The sequence below is a fragment of the Oncorhynchus keta genome, chromosome 3, assembly GCF_023373465.1.
Source record: "Oncorhynchus keta strain PuntledgeMale-10-30-2019 chromosome 3, Oket_V2, whole genome shotgun sequence".
Classification (NCBI taxonomy): Eukaryota; Metazoa; Chordata; class Actinopteri; order Salmoniformes; family Salmonidae; genus Oncorhynchus; species Oncorhynchus keta.
The window spans coordinates 24,825,614-24,841,119 of NC_068423.1; the positions used below are offsets into that span (position 1 = coordinate 24,825,614).

The 15,506-nt window shown below is 44.7% G+C and overlaps 2 protein-coding genes and 1 long non-coding RNA gene across 3 annotated transcripts in view; 2 read left to right on the plus strand and 1 right to left on the minus strand.

Moving 5' to 3' along the window:
* Positions 1-1,826: 1,826 nt before the first annotated feature.
* On the plus strand, positions 1,827-3,249 carry LOC127915063 (uncharacterized). The gene is made up of 3 exons (XR_008090083.1): positions 1,827-2,975; positions 3,048-3,118; positions 3,192-3,249. It is a non-coding gene; the product is annotated as an uncharacterized LOC127915063 (long non-coding RNA).
* Positions 3,250-6,224: 2,975 nt separating this feature from the next.
* LOC127913589 (mucin-22-like) lies at positions 6,225-10,637 on the plus strand. Its single transcript, XM_052485918.1, has 4 exons — positions 6,225-6,230; positions 6,519-6,725; positions 7,526-9,462; positions 9,849-10,637. The coding sequence occupies exons 1-3, from the start codon at positions 6,225-6,227 to the stop codon at positions 9,248-9,250; spliced, it is 1,938 nt and encodes a 645-aa protein (XP_052341878.1). The 3' UTR covers positions 9,251-9,462; positions 9,849-10,637.
* A 2,910-nt stretch (positions 10,638-13,547) lies between these two features.
* LOC118370343 (heparan sulfate glucosamine 3-O-sulfotransferase 6-like) overlaps positions 13,548-15,506 on the minus strand; it is a 30,439-nt gene continuing 28,480 nt past the window's right edge. Inside the window, exon 3 of the mRNA XM_052485550.1 lies at positions 13,548-15,437. Coding sequence (XP_052341510.1) covers positions 15,049-15,437 — 389 coding nt within the window. The 3' untranslated portion in view covers positions 13,548-15,048. The remainder of the gene's footprint in view (positions 15,438-15,506) is intronic.

Sequence of the window (15,506 nt, forward strand, 5' to 3'; positions counted from 1 at the left end):
CACACACACACACACACACACACACACACACACACACACACACACACACACACACACACACACACACACACACACACACACACACACACACACACACACACACACACACACACACACACACACACACAGTTCTTTCCAAACCAGGACATTATCCCACCAGAGACAATAGATTCCACCTCTTGTTTGGGGTACCTCATGCACCCCCTCTCCACAGCCGCTTGGCTCAGTGATGTGCTCTTACTGTTCAGCCGCTTGGCTCAGTGATGTGCTCTTACTGTTCAGCCGCTTGGCTCAGTGATGTGCTCTTACTGTTCAGCCGCTTGGCTCAGTGATGTGCTCTTACTGTTCAGCCGCTTGGCTCAGTGATGTACTCTTACTGTTCAGCCGCTTGGCTCAGTGATGTGCTCTTACTGTTCAGCCGCTTGGCTCAGTGATGTGCTCTTACTGTTCAGCCGCTTGGCTCAGTGATGTGCTCTTACTGTTCAGCCGCTTGGCTCAGTGATGTGCTCTTACTGTTCAGCCGCTTGGCTCAGTGATGTGCTCTTACTGTTCAGCCGCTTGGCTCAGTGATGTGCTCTTACTGTTCAGCCGCTTGGCTCAGTGATGTGCTCTTACTGTTCAGCCGCTTGGCTCAGTGATGTGCTCTTACTGTTCAGCCGCTTGGCTCAGTGATGTGCTCTTACTGTTCAGCCGCTTGGCTCAGTGATGTGCTCTTACTGTTCAGCCGCTTGGCTCAGTGATGTGCTCTTACTGTTCAGGGTGCTTCTGTCCTGACAACACTTCAATATGGGCTTCAGTCACTGTTTCCCTTTATTAAGTATCTAGTAACTATGTTTAAGAGTTTATTTGTTGCAGTATTACATGTGTGCATTGGTTTGCTGAATCTGTGCTTTTGTGTGTCTATGTGTGTGTGTATGTGTGTGAGCGTGAATTTTATCATGAAAACTCCTCATTTGCCTTTTCTACTGAGAACATAACACTAAGAGAGACATATTTTCCTACAGCATATACCTCTGTGGAAACACTGTTGAGCTGATGCCACTTTGAGACACTGCTCTGATATACTTCAATAGACTGACACAGAGACATTTCCTCTCCTCTGGAATGATTTCCGTCATGCTCCTAGTTTACAAAACCAAATTGCATTTAGCAACAGTGACTTCATGTTAGAGGAGATCCAAATGGGATGGATAGAGGAGAGATGGATAGAGGAGGGATGGATAGTGGAGGGATGGATGGATAGAGGAGATGGAAAGAGGAGAGATGGATAGAGGAGAGATGGATAGAGGAGAGATGGATAGAGGAGGGATGGATAGTGGAGGGATGGATGGATAGAGGAGATGGAAAGAGGAGAGATGGATAGAGGAGAGATGGATAGAGGAGAGATGGATAGAGGAGAGATGGATAGAGGAGGGATGGATAGAGGAGAGATGGATAGAGGAGAGATGGATAGAGGAGGGATGGATAGTGGAGGGATGGATGGATAGAGGAGATGGAAAGAGGAGAGATGGATAGTGGAGGGATGGAAAGAGGAGAGATGGATAGAGGAGGGATGGATAGTGGAGGGATGGATGGATAGAGGAGAGATGGATAGAGGAGAGATGGATAGAGGAGAGATGGATAGAGGAGATGGAAAGAGGAGAGATGGATAGTGGAGGGATGGAAAGAGGAGAGATGGATAGAGGAGGGATGGAAAGAGATGGATAGAGGAGGGAGATGGATATAGAGGAGATGGAAAGAGGAGAGATGGATAGAGGGGAGAGATGGATGAGATAGAGATGGATGATTGGATAGAGGAGGGATGGATAGTGGAGGGAGATGGTCCAAATTGATCCATTCAGAAAGTATATATACATGTGCTTTTGGAAAGTATTCACACCCTTTGACTTATTTCACATTTTGGTGTGTTACAGCCTGAATTCAAAATAGATTACATATGTTTTTCCCTCATCCATCTACACACAATATACCCTATCATGACAAAGTGAAAACATGTTTTTTTAAATGTTGGCAAATGTATTGAAAATGAAACAGTATTCACACCACCGAGTCAATACTTTGTAGAAGCACCTTTAGCAGTGATTACAGCTGTGCGTCTTTCTGGGTAAGTTTCTAAGAGCTTTCCACACCTGGTTGTGCAACACAACCCAGCTCTGTCAAGTTGGTTGTTGATCATTGCAAGACAACCATTTTCAGGTCTTGCCATAGATTTTCAAGTAGATTTAAGTCAAAACTGTAACTCGGCCACTCAGGAACATTGACTGTCTTCTTGCTAAGCAACTCCAGTGTAGATGTGGCCTTGTGTTTTAAGTTATTATCCTGTTGAAGGTTGAATTGATTTCCAAGTGTCTGGTGGAAAGCAGACTGAACCAGGTTTTCCTCTAGGATTTTGCCTGTGCTTACCTCCATTCCGTTTATGTTTTATCCTGAAAAACTCCCCCAGTCCTTAACGATTAGAACCATACTCATAACATGATGCTGTCACCACTATGCTAGAAAATATGGAGAGTGGTACTCAGTAATGTGTTGTATTGGATTTGCCCCAAACATAACACTTTGTATTCAGGACCAAAAGTTAATTCACATTTTATTGTGATATTATTTTAGTGCGTTGTTGCAAACTGGTTCCTCTTTTTCACTATGTCAATGAGTTTAGTACTGTGGAGTAACTACAATATTATTTATTCTATATTCTACAATATTCTTCTATCACAATATTCTTCTATCACAGCCATTAACCTCTGTAACTGTTTTAAAGTCACCATTGGCCTCATGGTGAAATCACTGAGCGGTTTCCTTCCTCTCCGGCAACTGAGTTAGGAAGGACGCCTGTATATAGTGGATGTATCGATACACCATCCAAAGTGTAATGAATAACTTCATCATGCTCAAAGTATTCAATGACTGCTTTTTTGTTGTTTTTACCCATCTACCAATATGTGCCCTTTTTTTAATGTTTACCCATCTACCAATATGTGCCCTTTTTTTAATGTTTACCCATCTACCAATAGGTGCCCTTTTTTTAATGTTTACCCATCTACCAATAGGTGCCCTTTTTTTAATGTTTACCCATCTACCAATAGGTGCCCTTTTTTAATGTTTACCCATCTACCAATAGGTGCCCTTTTTTTCATGTTTACCCATCTACCAATAGGTGCCCTTTTTTTGAATGTTTACCCATCTACCAATAGGTGCCCTTTTTTTAATGTTTACCCATCTACCAATAGGTGCCCTTTTTTAATGTTTACCCATCTACCAATAGGTGCCCTTTTTTAATGTTTACCCATCTACCAATAGGTGCCCTTTTTTTCATGTTTACCCATCTACCAATAGGTGCCCTTTTTTTTCATGTTTACCCATCTACCAATAGGTGCCCTTTTTTTTCATGTTTACCCATCTACCAATAGGTGCCCTTTTTTAATGTTTACCCATCTACCAATAGGTGCCCTTTTTTTTTAATGTTTACCCATCTACCAATAGGTGCCCTTTTTTCATGTTTACCCATCTACCAATAGGTGCCCTTTTTTAATGTTTACCCATCTACCAATAGGTGCCCTTTTTTTAAATGTTTACCCATCTACCAATAGGTGCCCTTTTTTTAAATGTTTACCCATCTACCAATAGGTGCCCTTTTTTAATGTTTACCCATCTACCAATAGGTGCCCTTTTTTTTAATGTTTACCCATCTACCAATAGGTGCCCTTTTTTTCATGTTTACCCATCTACCAATAGGTGCCCTTTTTTTAATGTTTACCCATCTACCAATAGGTGCCCTTTTTTTAATGTTTACCCATCTACCAATAGGTGCCCTTTTTTTAAATGTTTACCCATCTACCAATAGGTGCCCTTTTTTAAATGTTTACCCATCTACCAATAGGTGCCCTTTTTTTAATGTTTACCCATCTACCAATAGGTGCCCTTTTTTAATGTTTACCCATCTACCAATAGGTGCCCTTTTTTTATGTTTACCCATCTACCAATAGGTGCCCTTTTTTTAATGTTTACCCATCTACCAATAGGTGCCCTTTTTTTGAATGTTTACCCATCTACCAATAGGTGCCCTTTTTTTATGTTTACCCATCTACCAATAGGTGCCCTTTTTTAAATGTTTACCCATCTACCAATAGGTGCCCTTTTTTTAATGTTTACCCATCTACCAATAGGTGCCCTTTTTTAATGTTTACCCATCTACCAATAGGTGCCCTTTTTTTAATGTTTACCCATCTACCAATAGGTGCCCTTTGTTTTATGTTTACCCATCTACCAATAGGTGCCCTTTTTTTAATGTTTACCCATCTACCAATAGGTGCCCTTTTTTTAATGTTTACCCATCTACCAATAGGTGCCCTTTTTTTAATGTTTACCCATCTACCAATAGGTGCCCTTTTTTTAATGTTTACCCATCTACCAATAGGTGCCCTTTTTTAATGTTTACCCATCTACCAATAGGTGCCCTTTTTTAATGTTTACCCATCTACCAATAGGTGCCCTTTTTTTTAAATGTTTACCCATCTACCAATAGGTGCCCTTTTTTTACAAGGCATTAGAAAACCCCCCTGGTCTTTGTGGTTGAATCTGTGTTTGAAATTCACTGCTCAACCTTACAGATAATTGTATGTGTGGGGTACAGAGATGAGGTAGTCATTTCAAAATAATGTTAAACACTATTATTGCACACAGAGTGAATCCATGCAACCTATTATGTGACTTGTTAAACTTGTTAAGCAAATGTGTACTCCTGAACTTATTTATGCTTGCCATAACAAATGGGTTGAACACTTATTGACCTATTAAGACATTTCAGCTTTTGATTTTTTATTCATTTGTAAACATTTCAAAAAACATAATTCCACTTTGACATCACTGGGTATTGTGTGTGTGTGTGTGTGTGTGTGTGTGTGTGTGTGTGTGTGTGTGTGTGTGTGTGTGTGTGTGTGTGTGTGTGTGTGTGTGTGTGTGTGTGTGTGTGTGTGTGTGTGTGTGTGTGACAGAACAAATCTCCATTTAATCCATTCTAAATTCAGGCTGTAACACAACAACATTTGGAAAAAGTCAAGGGGTGTGAATATTTCCCGAAGGCACTGTAGATAAAGGATGAGGGTGGAGATATTTGCCAGGCCATGCTGAATGCCTTCGATTCCGGCTGCTGTATTGTGATCAACTTCAAACAGCCTGCAGATGTGCCGAGAGGGAGACTCGCTGTTACAAGTTACAAAGGCCATGTTCTGTTCCTATTGTTGTGTCTCTAATGAGACACGGGAGATTCCGCTATGTGGCTTGTATCTGTGCAAACGGCCAACACCGTTATCATATCCTGCTCTTTCTTTCCATGTGCACTGAGATGTATTGCTTTTATGAGGATTTCTAGGAAAGTAAAAGGTTTACTTGACAATTGTAGTGAAATACGGAAGGCTACAGCTGTAAATGTCCTAGAATTGTACACATTATAGACTCCAAGTTGAATGAACCAGCATCAGAGAAATGTATTTCAAGACAGTATTTAAGATACGTAGGATTTATACTTTCCTAGTTAGTATAAGGACCTGGCTTGAAGTTCATTTTATTATGGATTTGTGTATATACTGTTTCCTTATGTATCTATTAACACTCAAATTCATTTATTTAATTGAAGTGTTGAAATAAGTGGCTCTTTTAAAAAATATTTCACATTTTCCAGCCAAGTTAAAAATGTTCTTCTTCGTGTGTTTCCAATAGGTTTCAAGGTACAGACAGTTATGCTCCTTTCTGTGTGTGTTGGTGTCAGATATTTATTTTTCAGTCATTTATTTTGTCTTATTAAGTGCTATTTTGGTAAATTTATGTGTGTGATTAATTGCAATGATTAACTTAAATGATAGGAGTTATATGTTAAGTTGTACAGAATATTCATCATTTTATATCAAAGATACTCGGGCAAATTATGAAACATAAAGTCAGTTGTTTAGTAACTTGTTTATTGCCAAATATAATTGTTTATATTGTTACGTACTAATAAGGTTCAGTGTTGATAACAGAAATAAAAGAAGACATTTTTATACAAAGTCTAAATGCCTATATAACTACCATAGAACTCATAACAAACATTTTCATTCGATTATTATTAAGTATTTTTCAGATCTGGGTTTGCAGTTAAACACGAGGGGACACAATCGTGTTGGAGATGTGAAGATTGTGCAGTTCCTCTAATGGCCATTGGAGGGCAATGTTAACACATTTCTGTCACTATGGTGGTCTGCCTTATTGCTCACTGAGATCGATCAACTCAAAACGCTCTGTTCTTCCTCGCACAACTCTCTTCATTTCATCAACCTCATATACATTTCAACCTGAGCAATGAGAGAATACATTTTCAAACTGGTCCCCGATGGGAATTAAACTGACAACCTTGGGTGTTGCAAGTGCTATACTAATTGAGCCACACGGGAGTCAGAGTCGTTTTGACAGTACAAAGATGCAATGTGACATTTGCTTCAAAATCTGTTTAATTGTTGTTTTACGTTTTTTTTTTCTCAAACTAGTGCAAATACATCCAAAAAGGAGGCGGGTTCTACAGCAGCCCGTTGGAGCCAAAAAGGAGGCGGGTTCTACAGCAGCCCGTTGGAGCCAAAAAGGAGGCGGGTTCTACAGCAGCCCGTTGGAGCCAAAAAGGAGGCGGGTTCTACAGCAGCCCGTTGGAGCCAAAAAGGAGGCGGGTTCTACAGCAGCCCGTTGGAGCCAAAAAGGAGGCGGGTTCTACAGCAGCCCGTTGGAGCCAATATATTGGTTTAAGATGTCAGATTCATCCTTTGTTATATTTTGGTCGTCCTCCTATGGTGGGCTACCCAGGTTAGGATGAAGATGCCCGTAGCCAGTGACCTAAGGTCAGTTTAGTGTTTCCTTGCCTAAACTGATGCTAGATCTGTGCCTATGGGCAACCTCTACCCAGGTTAGGATGAAGATGCCCGTAGCCAGTGACCTAAGGTCAGTTTAGTGTTCCTTGCCTAAACTGATGCTAGATCTGTGCCTATGGGCAACCTCTACCCAGGTTAGGATGAAGATGCCCGTAGCCAGTGACCTAAGGTCAGTTTAGTGTTTCCTTGCCTAAACTGATGCTAGATCTGTGCCTATGGGCAACCTCTACCCAGGTTAGGATGAAGATGCCCGTAGCCAGTGACCTAAGGTCAGTTTAGTGTTTCCTTGCCTAAACTGATGCTAGATCTGTGCCTATGGGCAACCTCTACCCAGAAAGGCCTGATACATGTGAGCTCCTCTTAATCCACTTTATGCACATTCATTATTCAACAACGATACAAAACCACTCAGTGGAATCTGAGCACTTATAACGATGCTACTCATACTTCCACTCGCTGCTCTCTCCATCATTCCTCCTCCTGTATACTGTGTATTGATTGCCTACAACTATTTTTATTCAGAGCCTAAGCACGGACTGAAACAAGCTAAGTTGTATGAAAAAATGGGGGAGCATAAGGAATGTCTAATTGCATGAAGCATCGTAAGACAACTATCTTGTTTTTGTTTTGTTTAGTTTTTCATCTGCAGGACGTTGCTAATACAGCACACATCAGCCTACACTGCAGCCTACACTGCAGCCTACACTGCAGACTACACTGCAGACTACACTGCAGACTACACATCGGCCTACACTGCAGACTACACATCAGCCTACACTGCAGACTACACATCAGCCTACACTGCAGCCTACACTGCAGCCTACACTGCAGACTACACATCAGCCTACACTGCAGCCTACACTGCAGACTACATATCAGCCTACACTGCAGACTACACATCGGCCTACACTGCAGACTACGCATCAGCCTACACTGCAGACTACACATCAGCCTACACTGCAGACTACACATCGGCCTACACTGCAGACTACGCATCAGCCTACACTGCAGACTACACATCAGCCTACACTGCAGCCTACACTGCAGCCTACACTGCAGCCTACACTGCAGACTACACATCAGCCTACACTGCAGCCTACACTGCAGCCTACACTGCAGACTACACATCAGCCTACACTGCAACCTACATATCAGCCTACACTGCAGACTACACATCAGCCTTCACTGCAGACTACACATCAGCCTACACTGCAGACTACACATCGGCCTACACTGCAGACTACACATCAGCCTACACTGCAGACTACACTGCAGACTACACTGCAGACTACACATCGGCCTACACTGCAGACTACACATTGGCCTACACTGCAGACTACACTGCAGACTACACATCAGCCTACACTGCAGACTACACATCAGCCTACACTGCAGACTACACATCAGCCTACACTGCAGCCTACACTGCAGACTACACATCAGCCTACACTGCAGACTACACATCAGCCTACACTGCAGCCTACACTGCAGACTACACATCAGACTACACATCAGCCTACACTGCAGACTACACATCAACCTACACTGCAGCCTACACTGCAGACTACACATCAGCCTACACTGCAGACTACACATCGGCCTACACTGCAGACTACACATCAGCCTACACTGCAGACTACACATCAGCCTACACTGCAGACTATACAGCAACCTACACTGCAGCCTACACTGCAGACTGCACATCAGTCTACACTGCAGACTACACATCAGCCTACACTGCAGACTACACATCAGCAAACACTGCAGACTACACATCAGCCTACACTGCAGACTACACATCAGCCTACACTGCAACCTACACTGCAGACTACACATCGGCCTACACTGCAGACTACACATCAGACTACACATCAGCCTTCACTGCAGACTACACATCAGCCTTCACTGCAGACTACACATCAGCCTACACTGCAGACTACACATCAGCCTACACTGCAGACTACACATCAGCCTACACTGCAGACTACACATCAGCCTACACTGCAGACTACACATCAGCCTACACTGCAGACTACACATCAGCCTACACTGCAGACTACACATCAGCCTACACTGCAGACTACACATCAGCCTACACTGCAGACTACACATCAGCCTACACTGCAGACTACACATCAGACTACACTGCAGACTACACATCAGCCTACACTGCAGACTACACATCAGACTACACTGCAGACTACACATCAGACTACACTGCAGACTACACATCAGCCTCCACTGCAGACTACACATCCCATAACAATGTCCTTCACTCCTGGCGGGCCACCGTGTATTTAAGACAAGAACGCCAGGTGTTTTCAAACAATGCCACTTTCTTACTTTCGTTGAACATCTAGTAGATCCTGAAAGGTAACTAGCATAGAGCTGGTCTTTCTGCATTGTCTCCCTCGCTACCCAGAGGTCTATAAACATTGGATTTAGTTCCCAGCACAGAGCCACTTCCGTATCAACAGTATTAGGCTATGTCATTACTCTGTATGTGGCTATGTCATTACTCTGTACGTGGCTATGTCATTACTCTGTATGTGGCTATGTCATTACTCTGTACGTGGCTATGTCATTACTCTGTATGTGGCTATGTCATTACTCTGTACGTGGCTATGTCATTACTCTGTACGTGGCTATGTCATTACTCTGTACGTGGCTATGTCATTACTCTGTACGTGGCTATGTCATTACTCGGTACGTGGCTATGTCATTACTCTGTACGTGGCTATGTCATTACTCTGTACGTGGCTATGTCATTACTCTGTACATGGCTATGTCATTACTCTGTACGTGGCTATGTCATTACATTGTATCAACAGTATGAGGCTATGTCATTACTCTGTACGTGGCTATGTCATTACTCTGTACGTGGCTATGTCATTACTCTGTACGTGGCTATGTCATTACTCTGTACGTGGCTATGTCATTACATTGTATCAACAGTAGGTGGCTATGTCATTACTCTGTACGTGGCTATGTCATTACTCTGTACGTGGCTATGTCATTACTCTGTACGTGGCTATGTCATTACTCTGTACGTGGCTATGTCATTACATTGTATCAACAGTATGAGGCTATGTCATTACTCTGTACGTGGCTATGTCATTACTCTGTACGTGGCTATGTCATTACTCTGTACGTGGCTATGCCATTACTCTGTACGTGGCTATGTCATTACTCTGTACGTGGCTATGTCATTACATTGTATCAACAGTAGGTGGCTATGTCATTACTCTGTACGTGGCTATGTCATTACTCTGTACGTGGCTATGCCATTACTCGGTACGTGGCTATGTCATTACTCGGTACGTGGCTATGTCATTACTCTGTACGTGGCTATGTCATTACTCTGTACGTGGCTATGTCATTACTCCTACAGATAACACTGCTACTCCTACTGCTCTCTCCTCGTCCGCCCACGTGTTCTCGCACACCCCGAGAGCTTCTGGTCAGCGGGGTGGTGGCACCGGGATCCTCATCTCTCCCAAGTGGTCTTTCTCTCTTTCTCCCCTTACCCATCTGTCTATTGCCTCCTTTGAATTCCATGCTGTCACAGTTACCAGCCCTTTCAAGCTTAACATCCTTATCATTTATCGCCCTCCAGGTTCCCTCGGAGAGTTCATCAATGAGCTTGATGCCTTGATAAGCTCCTTTCCTGAGGACGGCTCACCTCTCACAGTTCTGGGCGACTTTAACCTCCCCACGTCTACCTTTGACTCATTCCTCTCTGCCTCCTTCTTTCCACTCCTCTCCTCTTTTGACCTCACCCTCTCACCCTCCCCCTACTCACAAGGCAGGCAATACGCTTGACCTCATCTTTACTAGATGCTGTTCTTCCACTAACCTCATTGCAACTCCCCTCCAAGTCTCCGACCACTACCTTGTATCCTTTTCCCTCTCGCTCTCATCCAACACTTCCCACACTGCCCCTACTCGGATGGTATCGCGCCGTCCCAATCTTCGCTCTCTCTCCCCGCTACTCTCTCCTCTTCCATCCTATCTTCTCTTCCCTCTGCTCAAACTTTCTCCAACCTATCTCCTGATTCTGCCTCCTCAACCCTCCTCTCCTCCCTTACTGCATCCTTTGACTCCCTATGTCCCTATCCTCCAGGCCGGCTCGGTCCTCCCTCCCGCTCCGTGGCTCGACGACTCATTGCGAGCTCACAGAACAGGGCTCCGGGCAGCCGAGCGGAAATGGAGGAAAACTCGCCTCCCTGCGGACCTGGCATCCTTTCACTCCCTCCTCTCTACATTTTCCTCCTCTGTCTCTGCTGCTAAAGCCACTTTCTACCATTCTAAATTCCAAGCATCTGCCTCTAACCCTAGGAAGCTCTTTGCCACCTTCTCCTCCCTCCTGAATCCTCCCCCCTCCCTCCTCCCTCTCTGCAGATGACTTCGTCAACCATTTTGAAAAGAAGGTCGATGACATCCGATCCTCGTTTGCTAAGTCAAACGACACCGCTGGTTCTGCTCACACTGCCCTACCCTATGCTCTGACCTCTTTCTCCCTCTCTCTCCAGATGAAATCTCGCGTCTTGTGACGGCCGGCCGCCCAACAACCTGCCCGCTTGACCCTATCCCCTCCTCTCTTCTCCAGACCATTTCCGGAGACCTTCTCCCTTACCTTACCTCGCTCATCAACTCATCCCTGACCGCTGGCTACGTCCCTCCCGTCTTCAAGAGAGCGAGAGTTGCACCCCTTCTGAAAAAACCTACACTCGATCCCTCCGATGTCAACAACTACAGACCAGTATCCCTTCTCTCTTTTCTCTCCAAAACTCTTGAGCGTGCCGTCCTTGGCCAGCTCTACCGCTATCTCTCTCAGAATGACCTTCTTGATCCAAATCAGTCAGGTTTCAAGACTAGTCATTCAACTGAGACTGCTCTTCTCTGTATCACGGAGGCGCTCCGCACTGCTAAAGCTAACTCTCTCTCCTCTGCTCTCATCCTTCTAGACCTATCGGCTGCCTTCGATACTGTGAACCATCAGATCCTCCTCTCCACCCTCTCCGAGTTGGGCATCTCCGGCGCGGCCCACGCTTGGATTGCGTCCTACCTGACAGGTCGCTCCTACCAGGTGGCGTGGCGAGAATCTGTCTCCTCACCACGCGCTCTCACCACTGGTGTCCCCCAGGGCTCTGTTCTAGGCCCTCTCTTATTCTCGCTATACACCAAGTCACTTGGCTCTGTCATAACCTCACATGGTCTCTCCTATCATTGCTATGCAGACGACACACAATTAATCTTCTCCTTTCCCCTTCTGATGACCAGGTGGCGAATCGCATCTCTGCATGTCTGGCAGACATATCAGTGTGGATGACGGATCACCACCTCAAGCTGAACCTCAGCAAGACGGAGCTCCTCTTCCTCCCGGGGAAGGACTGCCCGTTCCATGATCTCGCCATCACGGTTGACAACTCCATTGTGTCCTCCTCCCAGAGCGCTAAGAACCTTGGCGTGATCCTGGACAACACCCTGACGTTCTCAACTAACATCAAGGCGGTGTCCCGTTCCTGTAGGTTCATGCTCTACAACATCCGCAGAGTACGACCCTGCCTCACACAGGAAGCGGCGCAGGTCCTAATCCAGGCACTTGTCATCTCCCGTCTTGATTACTGCAACTCGCTGTTGGCTGGGCTCCCTGCCTGTGCCATTAAACCCCTACAACTCATCCAGAACGCCGCAGCCCGTCTGGTGTTCAACCTTCCCAAGTTCTCTCACGTCACCCCGCTCCTCCGCTCTCTCCACTGGCTTCCAGTTGAAGCTCGCATCCGCTACAAGACCATGGTGCTCGCCTACGGAGCTGTGAGGGGAACGGCACCTCAGTACCTCCAGGCTCTGATCAGGCCCTACACCCAAACAAGGGCACTGCGTTCATCCACCTCTGGCCTGCTCGCCTCCCTACCACTGAGGAAGTACAGTTCCCGCTCAGCCCAGTCAAAACTGTTCGCTGCTCTGGCCCCCAATGGTGGAACAAACTCCTCACGACGCCAGGACAGCGGAGTCAATCACCACCTTCCGGAGACACCTGAAACCCCACCTCTTCAAGGAATACCTAGGATAGGGTAAGTAAGGGTAAGTAATCCTTCTCACCCCCCTTCTCCCCCAACAAGATTTAGATGCAAGTGGCTGTTCCACTGGTTGTCATAAGGTGTATGCACCAATTTGTAAGTCGCTCTGGATAAGAGCGTCTGCTAAATGACTTAAATGTAAATGTAAATGTACTCTGTACGTGGCTATGTCATTACTCTGTACGTGGCTATGTCATTACTCTGTACGTGGCTATGTCATTACTCTGTACGTGGCTATGTCATTACTCTGTATGTGGCTATGTCATTACTCTGTACGTGGCTATGTCATTACTCTGTACGTGGCTATGTCATTACTCTGTACGTGGCTATGTCATTACTCTGTACGTGGCTATGTCATTACTCTGTACGTGGCTATGTCATTACTCTGTACGTGGCTATGTCATTACTCTGTACGTGGCTATGTCATTATGTCATTCTGTACGTGGCTATGTCATTACTCTGTATGTGGCTATGTCATTACTCTGTACGTGGCTATGTCATTACTCTGTACGTGGCTATGTCATTACTCTGTACGTGGCTATGTCATTACTCTTACTCTGTACGTGGCTATGTCATTACTCTGTACGTGGCTATGTCATTACTCTGTACGTGGCTATGTCATTACTCTGTACGTGGCTATGTCATTACTCTGTACGTGGCTATGTCATTACTCTGTACGTGGCTATGTCATTACTCTGTACGTGGCTATGTCATTACTCTGTACGTGGCTATGTCATTACTCTGTACGTGGCTATGTCATTACTCTGTACGTGGCTATGTCATTACTCTGTACGTGGCTATGTCATTACTCTGTACGTGGCTATGTCATTACTCTGTACGTGGCTATGTCATTACTCTGTATGCAGATCAAAGATAGGGGGCGATAATGAGAACAATGGGTGGCAGCCTTACCTTTTTTTTAAAATAAAAGTGAAATTAGTGCTGTGTTCACATCTCGTCCAAATGAACCCTTGTGAACATATTAAACATTTCAAGGAATAGTGGACCTAATTGTTTCCAAAATGTTAAATAGACCTCAGGAGGAATAACCACCCATCCAGGTGGTTTTCCTTTATTCATGCCATCCAACTCCCCTTTCAGTTCAGTGAGAGAGATTTGGGATCCCGGCAAGGTGTTTTTCTCTGTTGAGAGAAGAGTTCTTCATTATTATTTTTTTATAAAGAACTTGGTGTGGATTTATAATCAGAGGTTTACAGTTATTTATAAAAGCGGAAGAATCTTTGATTGATTCATTTGGGTTCTGATAGTAATTTCACTGTTTCAGATTCAATAGCCGCTTTGTCAGCTAATTGTTTGTTACTGCGTAGCTTGTCAGCCAGTAAACGAATGGGACCATGGAAGTACTGGTTGAATCGAACTCGATGGAAGGCAAGTTCTGCACTCTGTCTTTATCAATAAACAAAGTTCTGTCATGACTTTGGAAAGAGTAATAGTTACCTGGTCTGGAAATAGTGTTTGTTTAGAATGCTCTAAAAGTGCACAACATTTCCAAATCTGATATCTTTTTTTGATTGTGATTTATTCAAAACAGATACAAATGCATTATCTTTAGCAAAAACCTATGCTGGCATCCCATAGAATCCTGGGGTCATCGACCACTTTTTTTTATTGATCGTTATGAATTAATTTATCTCAATTTCAAATTGATTACAGAATGTAGGGTTTTGTGTGAAAGAAACGTTGAAACGCCATCTTGTGGGTATTTTAGGAGATTCTGACAGTTGGCAGTTGGCAGTGGTAAAGCATGGTGGTCAGACAAGCTCATATGTCCAATTTCTATTTTCTTGATTATAGAAAATGGAGGTGTAGATAATAGTATGAAAATCGATTTGTGAGAAGGATTTATGCCTGTTTGAGTAGAAAGTGTACTCTTTCGCTTTGGGCACCAATGAGGTTGTAATCAGAGCGCACATGCTGTGGATTGTAGTTGGTCTTATTAGATTTGTCCTGCATGTCCAAAATGGCATTAATGTCTGTCCCTGTCCCTGTGAACCATGCCTGAGTGTCTTTGTTACTCTGGATGCATGTTTTACCTTGGTATCCCTACTGAGTCCTCATTGCCATCCAAAGTTCTGGCCAGTCATCTGATAGAACCGCTGGTTGTGCGGCCTATAGAACTCCCTCAGTCTCCGGATCACTTCCGGATCAATGGAGGCGTGTGTCCTGCCTTTAGTCTTCCCCAGGCAGTGGGGCTTGCTGCTGCCCTCCGGTTTCTTCAGGCAGGGGAAACCTTTAGTCTTATTGAAGTAGAAGTGCTTGTCCGTCACAATCCTCTGAAGGCCCAGAAAGTCCTGGACCTTTCCTAGTTCTCCGGCTGGGTCGGAGATGAGGCCCTCCCCACTGACCAGATGGATCTGGGCCCGGGGGAACCAGGCCAGCCAACGCTCCAGGTGCTGGGCGTACAGTCCGATCCATAGAGGGCTCCACAGAGAGTCGATCTCACCTGAGACCAAAACAAGATACTGGTTTAAGACCCTGAAGACAGGACTGGAGACACGACTGAAGACAGGAT

What these genes read in the sequence shown, in the direction of transcription:
- LOC127913589 (XM_052485918.1), top strand. An exon ending in CCGTTGGAGCCAAAAAGGAG is followed by an intron (nt 6,726 to 7,525) that starts GCGGGTTCTACA and finishes TGTTTTGTTTAG; the next exon opens with TTTTTCATCTGCAGGACGTT.